This window comes from Paroedura picta, chromosome 10, assembly GCF_049243985.1.
Source record: "Paroedura picta isolate Pp20150507F chromosome 10, Ppicta_v3.0, whole genome shotgun sequence".
Lineage (NCBI taxonomy): Eukaryota > Metazoa > Chordata > Lepidosauria > Squamata > Gekkonidae > Paroedura > Paroedura picta.
Window position 1 is genome coordinate 15,936,298 of NC_135378.1, and position 18,827 is coordinate 15,955,124.

Genomic DNA, 18,827 nt, shown 5'->3' on the forward strand with positions numbered 1-18,827 from the left:
CAGCCAATTAAGCTGCGAAGGCTCAATGCACTGCCTTTTCCCTGCCTGTCTCATCAGGGCCAATCCCCCCACCCCACAACCGTTTTGCTATGGGGCTGGCTCCCCTGGGGTGAGCTGTCGTGAACTTTTTGTTTGGCCAAGCGCTTCTTTGCACCCAACCTATTGCCTTGCATTTTATCCCCAAGGGACACCCTTTTTCAGAATTCCCCAAATGAAGACTGCTCAGAGGGATAAAAAGTATTCAGTTTAATTGTTTTGCGTTCTTAACAGCAAATTATGTCCTATGTCAAAGAGCAGACATTATTGACTGGTTCTTTGCATGTGTTCCGCCCTTCGAAAGAAGGAGGATCTGTTTCACCAATCCAAAAGCTAGCAACATTTCCGTTCAGTGCTGCAAAATGCAGGCCCACCTCAGCTGGGTTCTGAATGTATGGATGAGAAAGGTCAGAGGCCTTGGGTCAATACGATGACAAACCCCACCCCCCAACTTCTTTAACTGAGACGCTTTTTTGATTTCGTCTTCTTTCTTTGTTTTGCAGTCTTTGCTTTCTTTCCATTTCTCAAGACATTTGCTTTGAGTTTGCTCTTTTTCCGATTCAGCTTCTGGCCACCACTGCAAAACAAGAAAAACACAACCTTGTTTATTTTATTTTTATGTATTTATAAGATTTTTATACTGTCCATCCAGGTAACCCGGCTTTGGGCGGTGTCCAACATAGTACAGTAATATGCTTAAAAGTTAACTTTGATTTAAACAATTTAAATACAATTAAAATAGTTAAAGTAACAGTAAATGACTTCAGGATAAAAATCCTGCATTGGCTATCTAAAAACTGGAATCTCTTATCATGTTTCAAACAGCCTGGCAAAGATCTACATCTCCCTTTTCGGTAGCTGATGGTGGGTTGGGTGGGGCCTGATAGAAGTTAGATGTTCCTTTTCATCAACTCCAACCAAAAGCCTGGCAGAAGACCCCCGTATTGAAGAGCACCCTGCAGATCCTAGCTTTCTAACGTACAACATTAAAAAAGAATATCAAAACCTATCCAGCAGTGAACGCCTCCACTGGCTATCCAGCCTCTGTTTAAAAATCTCCAAAGATGGAGAACCCACCACCTCCCGAGGAAGCCTGTTCCACTGAGAAACCACTCTGTCAGGAACTTCTTCCGGATGTTGAGGCGGAATTTCTTTTGAATTAATTTCATTCCATTGGTTTTGAATTAATTTCATCCCATTGAGGTCATAGTATTATGAACTCTCTGGGAGCCAGTTTGGTGTAGTGGTTAGGAGTGTGGACTTCTAATATGGCACGCCAGGTTCGATTCTGCACTCCCCCACATGCAACCAGCTGGGTGACCTTGGGCTAGTCACAGCACTGATAAAACTGTTCTGACCAAGCAGTGATATCAGCGCTCTCTCAGCCTCACCTCCCTCACAGGGTGTCTGTTGTGGGGAGAGGAATGGGAAGGCGACTGTAAGCCGCTTTGAGACTCCTTCGGGTAGGGAAAAGCGGCATATAGGAACCAATTCTTCTTCTTCTTCTTCTGAGATTAGAACTCTGAGTGATAATAGTATTACAAACATATTTTAAAAATCTACAAAGTGTCTCCGTTTTGCATGAAGAAACACCCAGTCTACTTAAATGAACAAATGGCTCCACGTGACCAACTTACCAGCATGCTCCAGAAGCTGCAGGCAGCTGAGGACAGGCGGTGCGCTTGTGGTCTCCTGCTCCACAAACAAAACATCCGGCCTCCGTGTCCTTACAGGAATGACTTGGAAGTGCGCAGCGATCACAAACACGACAGTGAACCCAAGCTATAAAACAAGAGATTGGAGGCCTGAAAAGGGCAACAGTGCAAATAAATGCCTCAAAGAGAATCCCAAACATGAGGGGAGCCCCTCAAGAACGCAATTTAAAGCTTCACTGATGGTTATTCAAGGATGTCACCGCAGTACGCAAGCTTTTGGACAAAATAATGCAACAAGAATTGAAATACTTGAGAAAAGACAGAGCGTTTTAGGGGAAATGCTGACTACATGATTTAAAACGTCAAATTAAAATAAATCACAGGACCACCGTATATTTAATTAGGCACTGAAGTAATGGCAGCAGCATGCATTTTTAGAGCCACTCAAATATGTTCGGCCAGAGAAATGGAATTTTCATTTCTGGGGCGAAGATTAAGTAAGTGAGAAGTCTTCTGAATAGGTGGGAAGAAGGCAAATGACCAGGGAATTTCCTAAACTGCCATAAGATCTGCAAGTGAAGAAAAAGTGTGTCAGGGTTCCAGGCCCCTTGAGACCATAAGAACAAATCCTTTGACTGCTTAAGAATATGAGAAGAACTCATCTGGTCGAGCCTCCTGTTTCTTTCAGTGGCCAGCCAGTTCCACTGGAGGGCTAGCAACAGGGTAGAGAGGCCGAGGCCTTCATAAGAACATCAGGAGAGCCCTGCTGGATCAGACTAGTGGTCCATCTAGTCCAGCATCCAATATCTCACAATGGCCAACCTGTTCTGCTGGAAGGCCAACAACAGGGCATAGAGGCTGAGGCCTTCTCCTGATTCTGGAATTCAGCGGTTTAGTGCCTTTGAACATGGAGGTTCCCCTCAGTCACAATGGCTAGGAGCCACTGACAGCCTTTGCCTCCAATGAATTGCTCTAATCCCTTAGGGCTAATCCTGCGTTGAGCAGGGGGTTGGACTAGATGGCCTGTATGGCCCCTTCCAACTCTATGATTCTATGATTCTTTTAAAAACTGTTCATTCTTGTGGCTGCCGCTCCATCCTCCGACAATGAATGCCACATTTTAATCCCTCTGTGTAAAGTAGTATTTCCTATTGTCCATCCTGAACCTACTGCCCATCAGCTTCATTGGATGCCCTCGTGTTCTAGTATTTTGGAAGAAGAAGAAGGAGTACTTGTCAACTCTCAAGAGTTAGGAACCAAAAGGCTGAGCTGCAAAAATGATTTTAAAATTTTAAAAAAATATATATATTTTTAAATGCGCTAAGTGCGCTAATTCAACATATTTAAAACATAGTCATAATTTCTAACTGCACATGGAATAGACCAACATAGAATGGACCAAATGTGTTGAATTAGTGCACTTTTATGTAATAAATATTTTAAAAATTTGAGAAATTATTTTTGCAGCTCAACCTTTTGGTTCTGAACTTTTCTGGTTAGGCTGGGTTTTGAACTCTCAAGAGTTCCCATGTCATGCCTAGTTTCAGAAACCTCTATCGTGTTTCTTTTCTAAACTAAAAAGCCCTGGACTAGTCTATAGGCTTTCCATGCAAGGAAGGTGCTCTCCCCCCCCCCTCACATCACCTTGGTTGCCCTTCTCTGTATTTTTTTCCACTCTGCAGTGTCCTTTTACAAACATGGTGACCACATGGCATCTTCCCAAAAAATCAGTAGTAAGTAATGCATTGAAACAGGCCAGGGAGATATTTTAAAGCTCTCTTTTGCTAATTTTGGATATGAAACACATGCTGAGTGGAAGTAATCTTTCAGGTTTCTGACTGCTTAGCAAATCAATTATTTAAAACATCTTAAAGCCACCTGTCCGCCCACCTTAGAGCCCTCCAAGACAGTGAACGATAAAAAACATGAATACAAGCTTAAAATACAAATACAAAATTAAACTCGAAGAAGTCACGGCTTACAATCAAATACAAAGTTAAACAAGATGCATGAACAAACAGTAAGGTGGGTCAGTGAGAAAATGCCAAACAAAAAGAGAACAGTCTTCAAGAGAAGGACCCATGAGAATCTGGAGCATGTTGCTTTGAGCGTTCAGGAAGACTCAAGCATACCAAGGTTCAAGTGACCTTGGCCAAGGTCATGTCACAGCATTAATTACTGCCAGGAATCAAGGCCTATGATTGGTTGGAAAGAATAGGGGGCAGTCCCTACTCCCCTCCTATCCAGGACCCGGTGTCCTGGGGGATTGCCAGTATGCCTCTGCCTATATTGGAGTAAGAGAAGACCACGCCAGCTCATGAGAGAAGCTTCCTGGACTGATCCATTCTTGCTTGTTATTTTTAAACAGCAACCAAAGCAAGCAAAGTAGCCATGTTCTTTAACAACCAGCTTTGCCAACCTCCAGGTGACAGCCGGTGATCGTATGGGATTACCATTGATGTTCAGGCAACAGTGATCCCTTCCCCTCGGGGGAAAAGGCCACTATAGCATTGTGCCCTACGGAAATCCTGCCCCACTGCAAACCCACCTTCCTTAAGCTCCAGCCCCAAAGTCTCTAGGTATTTCCCAGCCTGGAGCTGGCAACCCCATTCACCACACAGAAGACCCCTCTTAGCTTTTCAATCGAGCTGAATAAAAATGTGATTTTTCTTTCAAGAACAAGAAAATACTTACAAGGTTTCACACACGTTTTGCAAAGGAAACAGTGCCTCCAGCGTCTCCCGTCCTATTCAAAACAAGTCAGACATAGATTTTACATAACAGGATCATAGATATGTCACTTGTGGCTAGGGTTACCATTCTCCAGGTGCTGGCTGGAGATCTCCCAGATTTACAACTGATCTTGAGACTACAGAGATCAGTTCCCCCAGAGAAAATGAGACTAAGACCACGGTACCCAGCGGACCCCACTCCCAGTCTCAGGGTGGGTTAACATCAGTCATAAAAACGATGAATACAAAGGGTAGTCAAACTGCGGTCCTCCAGATGTCCATGGACTACAATTCCCAGTGGCCCCTGCCAGCAAATGCTGGCAGGGGCTTCTGGGAATTGTAGTCCATGGACATCTGGAGGGCCACAGTTTGACTACCCCTGAGATAGATAGATAAAATTCAAAATTATAAATTTAAAGTATGTTGTAGAATTATTATAAATCCCCTCTTTTTTACAGTATACATCTTCCTGATGAGGTTTAGTCTGGATTAGGTTACTGGTGAGATTCTCAGGCAGGGAGAGGGCATTTTTGTGATGCTGTTTCCTGGCCTCAGCCATAGACCTGGCGGTACAGTTGTGTCTTACAGGCTCTCCGGAACCGTCTGAGGGCCCTGATTTCACCAGGCAAAGAGTTCCACCAAGCAGTCCTGTGCACATTCTGGAACTTGTTTCAGCTGAAAGCCCTGGCTCTGGTTGAGGCCAGTTGACCCCCAATTCTGTTTATATTTGCACAGTAACAAATTCCAGAATGTGCACATAACTTCAGCCTACACTTTGCATAGGAGAGTCACACCCCCCTCCCCGTGGCCCCAATCCTGAAGCTATTCACATGCGCTACACGTTTATTTGCGCTCAACCCCATTCCAAGATCCACTCACTTTGGAGGTACATGAATTGCACATTTCACAGTGCTGGTTCTCTGAACTCACATATCGCTGACAAATGCAACAAAACCTGCCAGAGAGGGAGAAAGTAGTTAGTGGAAAAATACGGCAAAAAGTACAAAGAGCCAGCAATTGAGAGAGAAATGGTTCAAAATGTTTTATAGGTGGTATGTAATACCTAAGTTATTGGGTCATATTTTTAAAAATTATGATGTCAAATGTTGGGAATGTAAAGATAAAGCAGGCTCCTTTTTTCATATGTGGTGGCAATGTAGAAATACAGAATCACAGAATCATAGAGTTGGAAGGGGCCATACAGGCCATCTAGTCCAATCCCCTGCTCAACGCAGGATCAGCCCAGACCATCCTAAAGCATCCAAGAAAAGTGTGTATCCAACCTTTGCTTGAAGAGTGCCAGTGAGGGGGAGCTCACCACCTCCTTAGGCAGCCTATTCCACTGCTGAACTACTCTGACTGTGAAAATGTTTTTCACCTAGCCTATATCATTGTATTTGTAGTTTAAACCCATTACTGCACGTTCTTTCCTCTGCAGCCAACGGAAACAGCATCCTGCCCTCCTCCAAGTGACAAGCTTTCATAGGCAACAATTTTGAGCAAAAGTACTTGAAGTATTGGAAAAAATGTTAAATACTAAATATTATGTCCCGGAATACATGTTGTTGAGTGTGCCCCCAGACAATCTCCCTTGTAAAGCGGGCGTTTCTTTCTTCCATGCGACAGCTGCAGCAAGGATGGTGATCGCAAGAAGATGGAAACAAGAAGCTATGCCAAAAATAACATTTCTCGAAAAGCTGGGGGAACTGACCAAAATGGCAAAGCTTACCAATCTAGTTAATAGTAGACCAGCAGAAGAATTAGAAGAACGTTGGGGGTACTTCTCAAAATATCTAGCTATATAGATATATATGTATTAATAATAAGTATTAATAAGTTAGTAGGGTAAACTGACTTGTGATGGAATTATAATCTTTTGTTCTTTTTTATTTCTGTTATTTCCTTTCTTAAACTTAATAAAGGCTGGAGGTATCCAGCATTAAAAAAAAAAAAAGACCAAAATGTCCATTACCCACCAGCTACCGAAACGAATGATAAAGGCTGTCTAAAGGGGCCTCAGAGTGGTAAGGCAGCCGACATGCTGTCTGAAGCTCTGCCCATGAGGCTGGGAGTTCAATCCCAGCAGCCGGCTCAAGGTTGACTCAACCTTCCATCCTTCCGAGGTTGGTAAAATGAGTACCCAGCTTGCTGGGGGGTAAACGGTAATGACTGGGGAAGGCCCTGGCAAACCACCCCGTATTGAGTCTGCCGTGAAAACGCTAGAGGGCGTCACCCCAAGGGTCAGACATGACCCGGTGCTTGCACAGGGGATACCTTTACCTTTACCTTTAAAGGGGCCTTAGTATTGGTCTCAATGTAATGGCACACAATCATGACTATGTAGACCAGAGGTAGGCAAACTGTGGCCCTCCACATATCCATGGACTACAATCCCCATGAGTCCCTGGGGCTCATGGGGATTGTAGTCCATGGACATCTGGAAGGCCACAGTTTGCCTACCCCTGGTGTAAGCAGATGAGCTGAAGTCTTACCTGTACCCTTCTTCCACAGGAAGCACTATCAGTTGAGGCGAAAGATTAGTAAAAATACGAACTGGGGACTGTTTTCGGCCTGTCTTCCCGTACTTGTAGAGGGCGTGGTTATCATAGTCCACCTTGAGAACAAAAGCACAGCCCAGGAAAGGATGAAAATATTAATCATCATCATTCTTTTTTATTTTGTTTGTTGTCTGGCTTTCTCACTGGGACTCGGGGTAGGTTACAAGCAGGAGGAAATCTATTCCATCAGTCAGCGAGGCAATTACAGGCGGCAACACCAAAATTGACTCTAACAGCAAAGATTCCTAGTAAAACAAAATAATTGCAAGGGAAAATATCTTGCTTAACACAATGATCGATGTAGGGAAGTCACCACCTGAGTGTTCCAATGTGCCTCAGATCTGATTCTCTATAAGAATTCCGTCCTAAATAATTATGTTTTGCATAATTATGTTTTACTGGAAAGCCATGCACTTTTGTCATCTACATGCCCTATTTTTAGCCATTCCTACTTCCTGTACATTGGTCTCTGAGGGCCACAGTGACTTTATGGTAGACATTTGACTGCTTCTACACAGGGAAAGAGGCCTGAATCCCATAATTAAATCAAAATCTTAGAGCCATGCAGACTCTGGTTGTGCAGTTACTCGGATCTCCTCACCACCTCCTTAGGCAGCCTATTCCACTGCTGAACTACTCTGATTGTGATAATTTTTTCCCTGATATCTAGCCTGATATGGACGTTTTGGTCTTTTTTTTATGCTGGATAGCTCCAGCCTTTATTAAGGCTGCATGGAGCTTTTATTCCAACCCCAGGTCGATTCAGTCCCTGCCCTCTACACAGAATGCGATTTCCGTTTGGATTTGGGGCGATTTAAATTTTCCTTCTGCAGCAAGAAGGATTGATCTGGAATGACCCTACCTTTATTGTGCGATATCTTAGAGTGCTTTTAACGCTCAATATTTTTCAAATCTGGATTGGGAAAGAAAGCTCCGTGGTAGAGAACCTCTGATAGGTCACACCTGGTCATGTGACACGCTTGCCTTAAAGGAGAAGCCCCTAATTTCTCTCAACTTCTGTCGGTGCTGGATTTTTCCTCCCTCTTCTGCCTTTTTCGATCCTCTCCACCACCACCCCTCCAAGAAAAGAAAGAGGCTCCCTGCCTGGCTCCCCCCCCCCCTTCTGAACTACCCTAACCACATGCAGAAGACTTTCCTGTTTCAATGGGGAGGGGGGGAGGAGAAGAAGACCCGAGTTCAAAGCGATCTGAATTCAACAGGATTGACAATGGAATAAAGAAAGTAAGTGCAGACTCTGCCCTCGTCTACTGCTCTAGAAAGTTGGTGCGCGTGTTTAGAGAGAACAGACGCTCTCACGGCATCTTCCTTTGCAGCAGGAGAAACTGCCAATAGGAAACCCCGACAGGTGCATGTGATGGTTTTGGATTCGTCAGATATTTAAAAAAATAATAATAAAATAAAGAACTAGCAAGATCATCACCACACAAACAAAATTTATGTAACTGCTTGCTTAACTTACAGAACAGACTCCCAAGAAATCATGACAAAGCTTGTAACTCCTCTGCCCCCCACCCCTCCACCCCCCATAGACTATATTTCTACTTCACTTCGGCCTCACCTGATAATCCAGCATCCTGAAACTTGGGAAAAATTCAAGGATGCGTGATTCAAAAAAGTATGGAAACATCCAAAATATGGGCAACTCTTTGCTGACAGCATCTTGAGAGAGAGAGAGAGAGAGAGAGAGAGAGAGAGAGAGAATGACTGATTGGTTTGCTTTTTAAAATCTTCAGAACTATTGAATAATAAACATCTGGAAATCACCTAATAGTAGAGCCACTCGCGAGCAGTTTGGCAACAGATCCTGTCCCCTGTCCCACTCTGCCTCTAATTACGGTGTTAAAGCTGTCAACAGTCTTTTTGGAATATTGTCAAGTACCTGAGTTACGCTCATTGCTTAAAAGCAAGCAGTCCTGTGAAAAACCTGCTTTGCCAAAGGCTGCCCCAAGGATTTACCTGTGCAGCCCGTCTGCTCCGACATGGCCATCAGCTGCCTGAATGCAAACGCCAGAGCTTCGACCAAGCCACCAAAGGGAGGGTCCGCCACCATGATCACCTCATTGCCTTTCTCTTGCTGCAAGAATTCCTGACATGTGCCACGGGCAGCCTGTAAAAGATCAAGGGTCCATTTCAAAATCGGGTTGCACTGAGGTGTCAGACGGAGCCAAGTAAAAATGCACATGACCTGCCTTACTCCCCTCCTCTTCCTCACATAGCCCTTCTGGATTTGGACCCAGAAGTGATGCTATATTACCACTCTAGGCATTTTTGAAATCTCTATGGTTTTTACCAGTCCCCTATCCCCGCTGGGCTCCTGCTGCTCCACTGAAGAACCCTGGAGGGCAGCCCGGCAGCCCTAAGGGCTCTTAACAGTGAGAGCAGAAGGCAGCTCACTCTCCAGGAGCGAAAAGGCTGCTTCACTGCCAGATAAATGCTGGGAATGTCTGGTGGGATTTATTGGTTTGTTTGTAACAGTCTCCCCACCCCACTTTTATATCACAGAGTTACTCAAAGAATTGCTGGAAACTATAGTTTTACTTGGAAGTGACATCACAATGCAGCCAATGGCTTTTGCCATAAAGTTTCTGGTCATTCTTAAAGCTAACCTATGCCACTCCTTGTGTGTATGAAAGGATCCAACCTAATGGCTAGTCATGAGGTGGGCAAACTGTGGCCCTCCAGATGTCCATGGACTACAATTCCCATGAGCCCCTGCCAGCATTCGCTAATTCCAGCTACCCTAGGCTAGTCAGTGAGAGCCTATATACATTAAAGAGAATTCAAACCACACTCTGAAGCCTTTAACTAGCTTAAGCTTTGTCCTTTGACTACCTGGAGACCACAGCACTACAATACGATCAAGGTGTCATTGCTCCACAAAACTGTACACAGGGAAACCATGTTGTAGAACTTGGCTGCCGCTTACCTCCCCGCCAAAGAAATAGTGGTTAAACATATTGTAGTGGCAGAATTCCTCCTCTGTATAAAACTGGGAGTACCTGCAAAGAAATTGTTTCCATTACTTAGAAAGTCTGCAGCCAAAGAACTGGCTGATCAGCTAAAGTCAGGGCCATTCCGCACGAGTTCAAAGTAGCAGAAGGCTTGCAAATGGTAAATGCTACTAATTTGCCGTTCTGCATGACGTCGCACACAATCTGCAACAATCCTTCTACACTAGCGCTAAAATCACTTTGTTGTAGCGATTTCCAGTGAACCCAGAAAAGTGGATTCACCCTCAGAAAATCGCTACACTCCTGCCAGCTACCTGCAACACTAGCGAAAAAGGCCTGTGCGTTCTTAATGTGGCGGCTGCAACAAAGTCCCTCCCCCTGGCTCTCTCCTCCGAACTTCCGGCGAAGCGATCGCCATTTTTCCCCCCTCGGAGCGAGCGGGGAAAGCAACGAACCAGAAAGGCTTCGTTCACCCAGCGAGGCTTCTCCGGCTCCAGTCCCTCTACAGAAGTGCTTTAAAGCTCCCCTAAGTCCCCAAGCACAACACAGCCCCATTTGCAGGTTTGTATTTTCGGCTGAAAATCGCACCCATGCGGGGGGGTTCACTCGGTGGAGCATGGTAACGATGAATCGCCAGCTCATTCGCCAGCTCATACGCCAGCTCATACGCCGTTGCAACGAATCAACGCATATTCATTGCAACATGTGTGTGTTTTTTTAAACCTGTGCTTAAAGGGAAAGGGGCTTTTCCGGAGCATGATAACAACTGCCCATTGGCTGCTCATTTGATTGACGGCCAGGGGTGGGACCAATCACAGAAAAAATCGCTTCCTTTCTAGCGATTCCTGCGAGACCGGAAACCTGTGGGGAACGAATGAAAGGCTACTGGATTCCACTACAAATGCAGGTACGTGGAACACCGAGATTCCACTATTTAAAATAGCGTTTCCGCTTTGTGGAACCAATTGGCAACATTGGTCCTTGTGCGGAAAGGCCCTCAATCTTGCCCACAAGTTGAAGTCAAGAAATGGATCCAGTTGCTGCATTATTGTCTTTTGTTCAAACCTTTACCAGCCCACTTCTCTCTGATTCATAGTGTACTGACAACTTGGTAGAGTGGTTAAGAGCAGTAGCCTCTAACCTGGAGAACCAGGCTCAATTCCCCACTCCTCCTCCATATGCAGCCAGCTGGGTGACCTTGGGCCAGTCAAGGTCCTCTCAAAGCTCTCAGGCTTCTTTGATTGGTGGAGAAGGTAGCCTATAAATAAATTTTGGGCACGGAATGATCATGTTGGTACTTGAAGGGAGATATTAGAGGATTAATGGTTAGGCAGTGCTGCTCTAAAAGGAAGAGAGCATCGGATGCTGAGAAATGTCCTACCTGAAATCGATATCTAACAAGAGGCTCCTGATGGGGCTCTTCTGTTCCTGCGATGATCGTAATTTGATCAGTTCGTGAAGCCTGAAAAAAGAGGTTAGCATAAAGCCACTACATGTACAGCGCAATAAATGGAAGACAATGACAATGAATATACTCAGTGTTCTCTGTAAGGGAAGGGGGGGGGAGGGTGCCACAAAGAAAGTTTCCTGCTCAGCATCCTATCATGGGAGACAGAGACACTAGACCAGCCTAACTCAACCAGGGTTGTTGTTGTTGCTGTTGTTGTTATTTCAATTTATTACCAGCCACTCCCCAATGGCTTGTGTTGGGTTACAATTGTCTGGGTTTCATGAAATCCTGGGGTGTCCTGACAGCTATGGAAGGGTTTCCTGAATGGGTGGGAATTAATTAACTTTCTGTATTTTAAAAAATATATGTTAAACATTATCCAGTGATATGACTATTAATGGTCATGTCAACCTGCCTTCCCCTTCCCACAATGGCCATTGATGGGCCTGGAGGGGGTGGGAAGGGGAGGGGCCCTGGGTGAGTGTATCCCCAGCTCTGCTTCCCAACCATATTCCGCACGATGGCGCCACTTCTGGCGTTTCTCGACGCCTGAAGGATATTTCAAGGGTTTCTGAACAAAACAAAAGTTGAGAAAGGCTGCACTAGACACACAAGAGACATTTTAAAAAAAAATTAAATTTAAATTAATTTTAATCTGTTTACAAAACAAGGCACTCCCTTCACTGTGTGAGCATCAGCTAGGGCAGGGGTAGTCAACCTGTGGTCCTCCGGATGTCCATGGACTACAATTCCCATGAGCCCCTGCCAGCAAATGCTGGCAGGGGCTCATGGGAATTGTAGTCCATGGACATCCGGAGGACCACAGGTTGACCACCCCTGAGCTAGGGCACCAACCATTTCCCCTGCATGACTGACCTTGGGGTACCGAGGCAAAGCACTCTCTTGAACCCGAGCGCAACAACGACGTCTAGCAGGAACTGGCAACTCCGATCAGCAAACAAGTACTGAGCGTTGGTCTTCTTGTTCTCCAGAGGTCTGAGGAGCTGGCTGGGTCTCCTCAGCTGGGCCACCGAGACGTCATCAAGCAAGCAATGGCCGGCATGGGTGATCCTCTCAGGGGGCAAGACGAGCTGCTGGCATTCTTGACAGAACTTCCTTTCCCATAACGGCAAGACGATAAACTCCTTGTACCTGATGTTACAACAGCAAATAAGACAGCGGTCTCGGAATGCAAGGCGTGCTAGAAAAAGGCAATAGCTCTAGGAAAAGCTTTAGGTTTCCGACATGAGACAGACGGGCACAATAAAAGAAGCGACCTGCCCCTGGACTTGAGCAAGGCTGTTAACGATAGGACCATTCATAGGTCAAGAGAGCCAGCTTGGTGGAGTGGTTAGGAGTGCGGACTTCTAATCTGTCGAGACGGGTTTGATTCCCCGCTCCCCCATATGCAGCCAGCTGGGTGACCTTGGGCTCAACACGGCACTGATAAAACTGTTCTGACCGAGCAGGAATATCAGGGCCCTCTCAGCCTCCCCTCCCTCACAGGGTGTCTGTGGTGGGGAGATGAAAGGGAAGATGACTGTAAGCCGCTTCGAGATTCCTTCGGGTAGAGAAAAGCGGCATATAAGAACCAACTCTTCTTCTTCTTCAGTAATTTCAGGACTCTCTCAGCCTCACCTCCCTCACAGGATGTCTGTTGTGGGAGAGGAAAGGGAAGGATTTGAGACTACTTTGGGTAGAGAAAAGCAGGATATAAGAACCAACTCTTTATTCATTTGTCAGCGTAAGCAAGAAGCAACTTGATGGCATGTAACACGCACACATATCTGCAGACCACATATGCTTGCATTTGGTCTTTCATTTGGACTTCTCCTTCCCTAAATCCATCTAGATAAGGGAGAGACCCGGAGCCTGCTTGACTTATACCGAAATGCCGTGAACATAAATAACAACTATAAACTAAATTCCAGTTCCCACCTTCTCCAGCTTCATTGTGCCATTACAGCAACTGCTCTCAACTTTATGAATCATGAAAAAACCCTGAAACATTCTTCAGGTTTTGAGAAACCCCAGAAGTGGCGCAATGATACAGAATATGGCTAGGAAGCATGGCTGGGTACGTGCCCATTCAGACACCCTCCACTTCCCACACCCTCCAGGCCCATCACTGGCCATTTTCAGGGAGGGGGAGGACAGGCAGGTTGACATGACCATATAGGTTCATATCACCAGATAAATGTTTAACACATAGAAATATATTAAAAATTCCCACCCATTCAGGAAACCTTTCCAGGGCCATCAAGAAATCCCAGAGTTTCACAAAACCCTGCTTGAGAAAGCCTACATTACAGAGTTTAAAATATAATTAAATTCTCACCCCTGGGACTGAACAGCCCCTGGAAAGGGTGATCTTTGCCTAGACGTTGTTCCATTTTAAAATGTTTAAATATATCTAAGCTGCTTTCCCCCTCCGATGTGGGCACAAGGTGTCTTAGACAAATTTAAGTAGTGTAAAAGCTTCCATCGATTAAAAAAAAAAAGAAAGAAAGAAAGCCATATCCGTAATATTACAGCTTAAAATCTTTAATGCCACAACTTTGATATCTCAGCTAGAAGGGCCATTTCCCTCCTGAATGACAAATTCTAAAATTGGCAGCATAAAAAATTAACAGAAGGCTCTTATAAATGGAACACACACACCACTACGCTACCTGTTACGCCAGCCTCTCTCCACTTTTTTAACATTGAGAAACCCCTGAAACATCCTTCAGGCTTTGAGTGCCAAAAGTGGTGCAATCGTGCACAATATGGTTGGGAAGGCCAGCTGTGTACATGCCCACCCAGAGCCCCTCCCCTTTTCACTCTCTCCAGGCCAATCATTGGCCATTGGGGGGGGGGGGTGTCAGGAAGACCATATATCCCAATAAACGTTTAACAATTTTTTAAACTATTAAACAAATTAATTAACTCCCACCCATTTGTGAAACCCTTCCAGGGCCATCAAGAAATCCCAGGGTTTCACAAAACCCTAGTTGAGAAAGTGGTACATCACAGTCAGAGACAGGGTACTTATGGCAGGGGTGGGGGGCACATCAGACACTCCCCATGACGTGCTAGGTTCACATCCAGTAACATCTTTCCAGCAAGCTGTTCAGAGGCCTGAATGCAACATAGTCATTACAGGGGCTCGACCATACCTTTCCACATTTTGCGCGTGAGAGAAAGCGGGCTGCCGACTTTGGTTGTATTTCTCCTGCGCCAAACGCCTTGCTTCAGATACCTGAAAAGATGGACGCAGGAGAGATGTCAGCATCCAAAGTGATAATATTCCCACCAACAGTTCCAAAGACACAGTAAAGTGGAGTTTCCGTTTCCTTTCTGACTAAACATCCCAGCTGAAAACCTGTAACCCGGTGGTCCCCAACCACGGGGCCGCAGCCCAGTGCCGGGCTGCAAGGCCCTGGCACCGGGCCGCGGCTCCCTCTCCCCGCCCCCCCCCCAGTAAGAAATTTCCCAGGCCGCAAGCAATAGGGATCGATTAGCTTGTGGCCCGGCAAGCTTCTTTTTGTGGGGGAGGGGGAGAGAAAAGCAGGCTGCGCGTGTGCGTTTGCACCATGCGCAGCCGCAAACGCACATGTGCGGCGCTCCCGCAGGGGTGGTCAATTCAGGTGGTCAATACAATTCACCCGCAGGGGTGCCGTGCATGCGCGTTTGCAGCTGCGCATGGCACAAACGCGCATGCGCGGCTGGGCGATCGCCCTCCCCGCCGCTGCCAGTCCACAGCCTGAAGAAGGTTGTGGACCACTGCTGTAACCATTCCAAAATTTGTACTTTCAAAATTCTGACATGTGATTGCTAAAAGACAGGCACAGCCATAGGAAAACGGCTGCCACCCTCCTAGAGCAGGGCTAGTCAACCTGTGGTCCTCCAGATGTCCATGGACTACAATTCCCATGAGCCCCTGCCAACAGGAAAAGGCTCAAGCTGGGGGGGGGGAAATCCCTTTCTTGCCGGCTGGGCAGCGCGGCTGCCAGCTCAAAGAGCCGGCGACCGCGCTGCTTGGCCAGCTGGGCAAGGCTCAGGCTGGGGGAAACCCTTCCCGAGGAGGGAACCCTCCAGCTCCCCCCCACACACACCCGACCTGCAGATCCCTCCCCCCTCCTTCTACCCCCCCTCCTTCCCCCTCTGCCCCGTCTCCTTCCATGGCACCCACCTTCCTTCCTTCCTTCCTTCCTTCCTTCCTTCCTTCCTTCCTTCCTTCCCCTCCGCTTCCAATCTCTTTCCTTCCTCTCCCTCTCTCTCCCTTTCTCTATGCCTGCCTGGCTTCATTCACTCATTCGCCCCTTCCCTCCAAGGGCCCTCCTGCACCCACCCACTGCCCACTAGCGCCCACGGCATTTTCCTTACAGCGGGCTTAAATTCTACTTAGAGATAAACGCTCTCCCTGGGATTAAATAGATTGGGATTTGTAATTCCTGCTTACCTTTTCATCTTCCCACTGGAAAAAGCTACAGTCTTTTCTCTCTCTGCAAGCAGAACAAGCATAGAATCTTCTTCCTTCTTCCTTCCCTTGACGAATCTTGGCAAACAAAAGTGCAGGCCCTGGAAGAAAGGGTTTAACTGGGAAGCCTTTCGAGGCAAACAGAAGAGAGAAAGGTGTACACACACATATAAGGCAACGCTTAAGATTCACAATAAAAATTCCCCCTGCCTTTCAAGAGAGAGCATGGTAAGATACACCTATGATCCCACTGAAGTCCATGGAATAGACCAGGGGTAGTCAAACTGCGGCCCTCCAGATGTCCACGGACTACAATTCCCAGGAGCCCCCTGCCAGCAAACGCTGGCAGGGGGCTCCTGGGAATTGTAGTCCGTGGACATCTGGAGGGCCGCAGTTTGACTACCCCTGGAATAGACGCATTCCTGCACAGAAACTGGGAAATATTGAGAAGGGTCAGGAAATCCCGTTTCATCTGTGTATAACCTTTGCTTGAATAACTGGGGGTAGCACTACAGAGGAAAAGCATCGATTTGATGGGGAACACACTATTTACAACAAAATACTAGAAAGACAAGGTTCTGTCTGGGGATACCATTATTAGAGACACCCCAAAACTGTCATATAGCCTGCCCTGTGATATTTGTGCGGTCTTTTCCCTACTGGACCAGCTAGGGTTGCTTTCCAAGTTCTAATACAGCCCCCTCCGCTTCTGAAGAACGCACTTTCATTTTCATTTTCTCTACAGGAGGAATGTAGGGTGTACATGTCTCGACTTTTTTACTTCAGGTTTTGAGAAATCCCGCAAGTGATGTCACCAGGCAACACCTTCCTTCCACGGCCTCAAAGTCACATGGCACAAGAAGTGACATCACCAGGCACTCTCACAGGATGTGACATCATCAAGCTGCTCCCGCAGCACAGGAAGTGGCAGCACTGAAATATTTTCAGATTACTTGTGAACAGAACTAGACCTGCACTCTGGGCTGGACACCAGTTCGCTCTTCTTCACCAAAGGGAGCCTGCAGTGGGAAATTGCAGAAACAGGACCGGGCCAGGCCAATGCCTCTCCGTGGCCTCCACCCACTATGCCACTCCGTGGCCTCAACCAGGGCCTGGACATTTTCTGTCCTGGCCTTTGCCTGGTGGAATGAACTCCCAGAACATATGCGGGTCCTGCCAGAGCTGGAACCGTTCCGCAGGGCCTCTTCTGCTAGGCCTTTGGTTGGAGCCAAAGTTATCATCTACCGAGGCCTCACCTACCTACTAACTACTTACTGTAAGAACCCCCAGATTGCAACCTGGCCTGAAAATGGATCCATCTAAAAATGGATTATTGCCGTTGTCTCTGCCCTGATCATCTTAAATTGATTTTATATTTCCATCTAATTAAATTATTGTATTTTAGCCTTTGTCTGCATGGACTGTTGTGAACCACACTTAACCAGCCCGCCAGGAGGGCAGCATTGAAACCAATTAATCAATTCCCCTCTCCTCCAGTTCTCTCAGAGCTCTCTCAGACTCACCTACCTCGCAGGGTGTCTGTTGTGGGGAGAGGAGGGGAACAGATACAATTAACGAACTTCAGACAGATGATTTAGTAGGGCCACTGCTGTGGGATTTCCCAAACATGCCAAAATGTTTGTTTGTTTTTTTTAAATTTAGAGTCCACCACTCACTGGGACCCCTGGCTCAACTCGACACAGTCGCCAGGACGAGGCATTCAGTGAATAAGGAAATAGGCTTTGGGGTTCTTGCTCCACCTAGAAGCACTGTCCACATGACATGTTAAAGGAACATGCAAAAATTGCCGGGATAGGCAAGATCCACCATGCACATAACTGAGCAGAATATAAAGGGTGCCCCTCCCGTGTCCCGTTTGGCTCCAGAGGAGACTTCCTGCTCCTTTGCGCGCACTTCCTCCCTGCTTGCCTCCAGAACAGCAGTTGGACAGGTGAGTGACTGCAGCCAGCTAGGCAGGTCTGTCTCCTTTGCTTTCTAGACGGCCACTTCTAGAGAGCCATTTTTGTGTAGTGGTTAGGAGTGCGGACTTCTAATCTGGCATGCCAGGTTCGATTCTGAACTCCCCCACATGCAGCCAGCTGGGTGACCTTGGGCTTGCCAGGGCACTGATAAAACTGTTCTGACCGGGCAGTGATATCAGGGCTCTCTCAGCCTCACCCACCCCACAGGATGTCTGTTGTGGGGAGAGGAAAGGGAAGGCGACTGTAAGCCGCTTTGAGCCTCCTTCGGGTAGGGAAAAGCGGCATAGAAGAACCAAACTCTTCTTCTTCTCTCTCTTCTCTCCAATTTTCTTCTTCTTTAAGCAGCCCGGTGCTGCGTATTCTGCACAGGAGCCTCCACAAACCACAGCCCAGCCCCGGGCACAGCGATGCTCTCCTGCCTGCCTAGAAACAGCTGGTTTAATGGAGACATTTTGCAAAGCCTACAGTGAGGGGGTGGGCGGACTCACCGTGCGGGCAGTGGGGGGCTGGAATCAGCGGCGGCGGCAGCAGCAGCGCCACCCCCATGCGGGGAACCCCCGCCATCGCCCTCCGACCACGCGATGCAGCCGGCACTTCCGGGTCCCAGGAGGTCGTGCCAGCGGGCGTCCCAATGGAAGCCGAAGTGAGGGCTGCGGCTCCAGGCTGCCTTATCTCTATGCAGTCGTGGGCGGAGGGGACTTCTTCAAACGCAGCGGCTGCAGCGCCACCTAGCGCCCCCGCCAGGCAAGGGCACCTTCCAGCCCCTGATCGCTCATTTGAGGGATGCCAACCTCCAGGTGGGACCAGGGGGTGACAGCTCTTCTCCAGGCGACAGAGAGAATGGCTGCTTTGGTGGGTGGGGTGGACGCTCTGGCATTGTGACCCACTGAGGTCCCTCCCTGTCCAAATTCTGCCCGCTCCACCCCCGTAATCTCTAGGCATTTCCTTCTTTGTCATTAACAAATGCAGCTGTTTGTTAT

The 18,827-nt window shown here is 47.1% G+C and overlaps 1 protein-coding gene across 1 annotated transcript; it reads right to left on the reverse strand.

Moving 5' to 3' along the window:
- Window positions 1–231: 231 nt before the first annotated feature.
- Window positions 232–18,512, reverse strand: ZCCHC4 (zinc finger CCHC-type containing 4). The gene is made up of 13 exons (XM_077301502.1): window positions 18,336–18,512; window positions 15,848–15,966; window positions 14,562–14,644; window positions 12,280–12,555; window positions 11,335–11,415; window positions 9,929–10,001; window positions 8,959–9,109; window positions 8,561–8,661; window positions 6,916–7,037; window positions 5,303–5,378; window positions 4,386–4,437; window positions 1,674–1,818; window positions 232–613 (listed from the first exon to the last, which is right to left on the reverse strand). The coding sequence occupies exons 1-13, from the start codon at window positions 18,409–18,411 to the stop codon at window positions 493–495; spliced, it is 1,476 nt and encodes a 491-aa protein (XP_077157617.1). The 5' UTR covers window positions 18,412–18,512; the 3' UTR covers window positions 232–492.
- Between the last annotated feature and the right edge of the window lie 315 nt (window positions 18,513–18,827).

Bases quoted from the DNA above. Each gene is read 5' to 3' on its own strand.
- ZCCHC4 (XM_077301502.1), bottom strand. From the start codon at position 18,411: ATGGCGGGGGTTCCCCGCATGGGGGTGGCGCTGCTGCTGCCGCCGCCG. The intron at 11,416-12,279 runs GTCAGTCATGCA...CTCTTTTTTCAG, and splicing joins CTTTGCCTCGGTACCCCAAG to GCTTCACGAACTGATCAAAT. The intron at 7,038-8,560 runs GTGAGGCCGAAG...TTTGTTCTCAAG, and splicing joins TCAGGATGCTGGATTATCAG to GTGGACTATGATAACCACGC.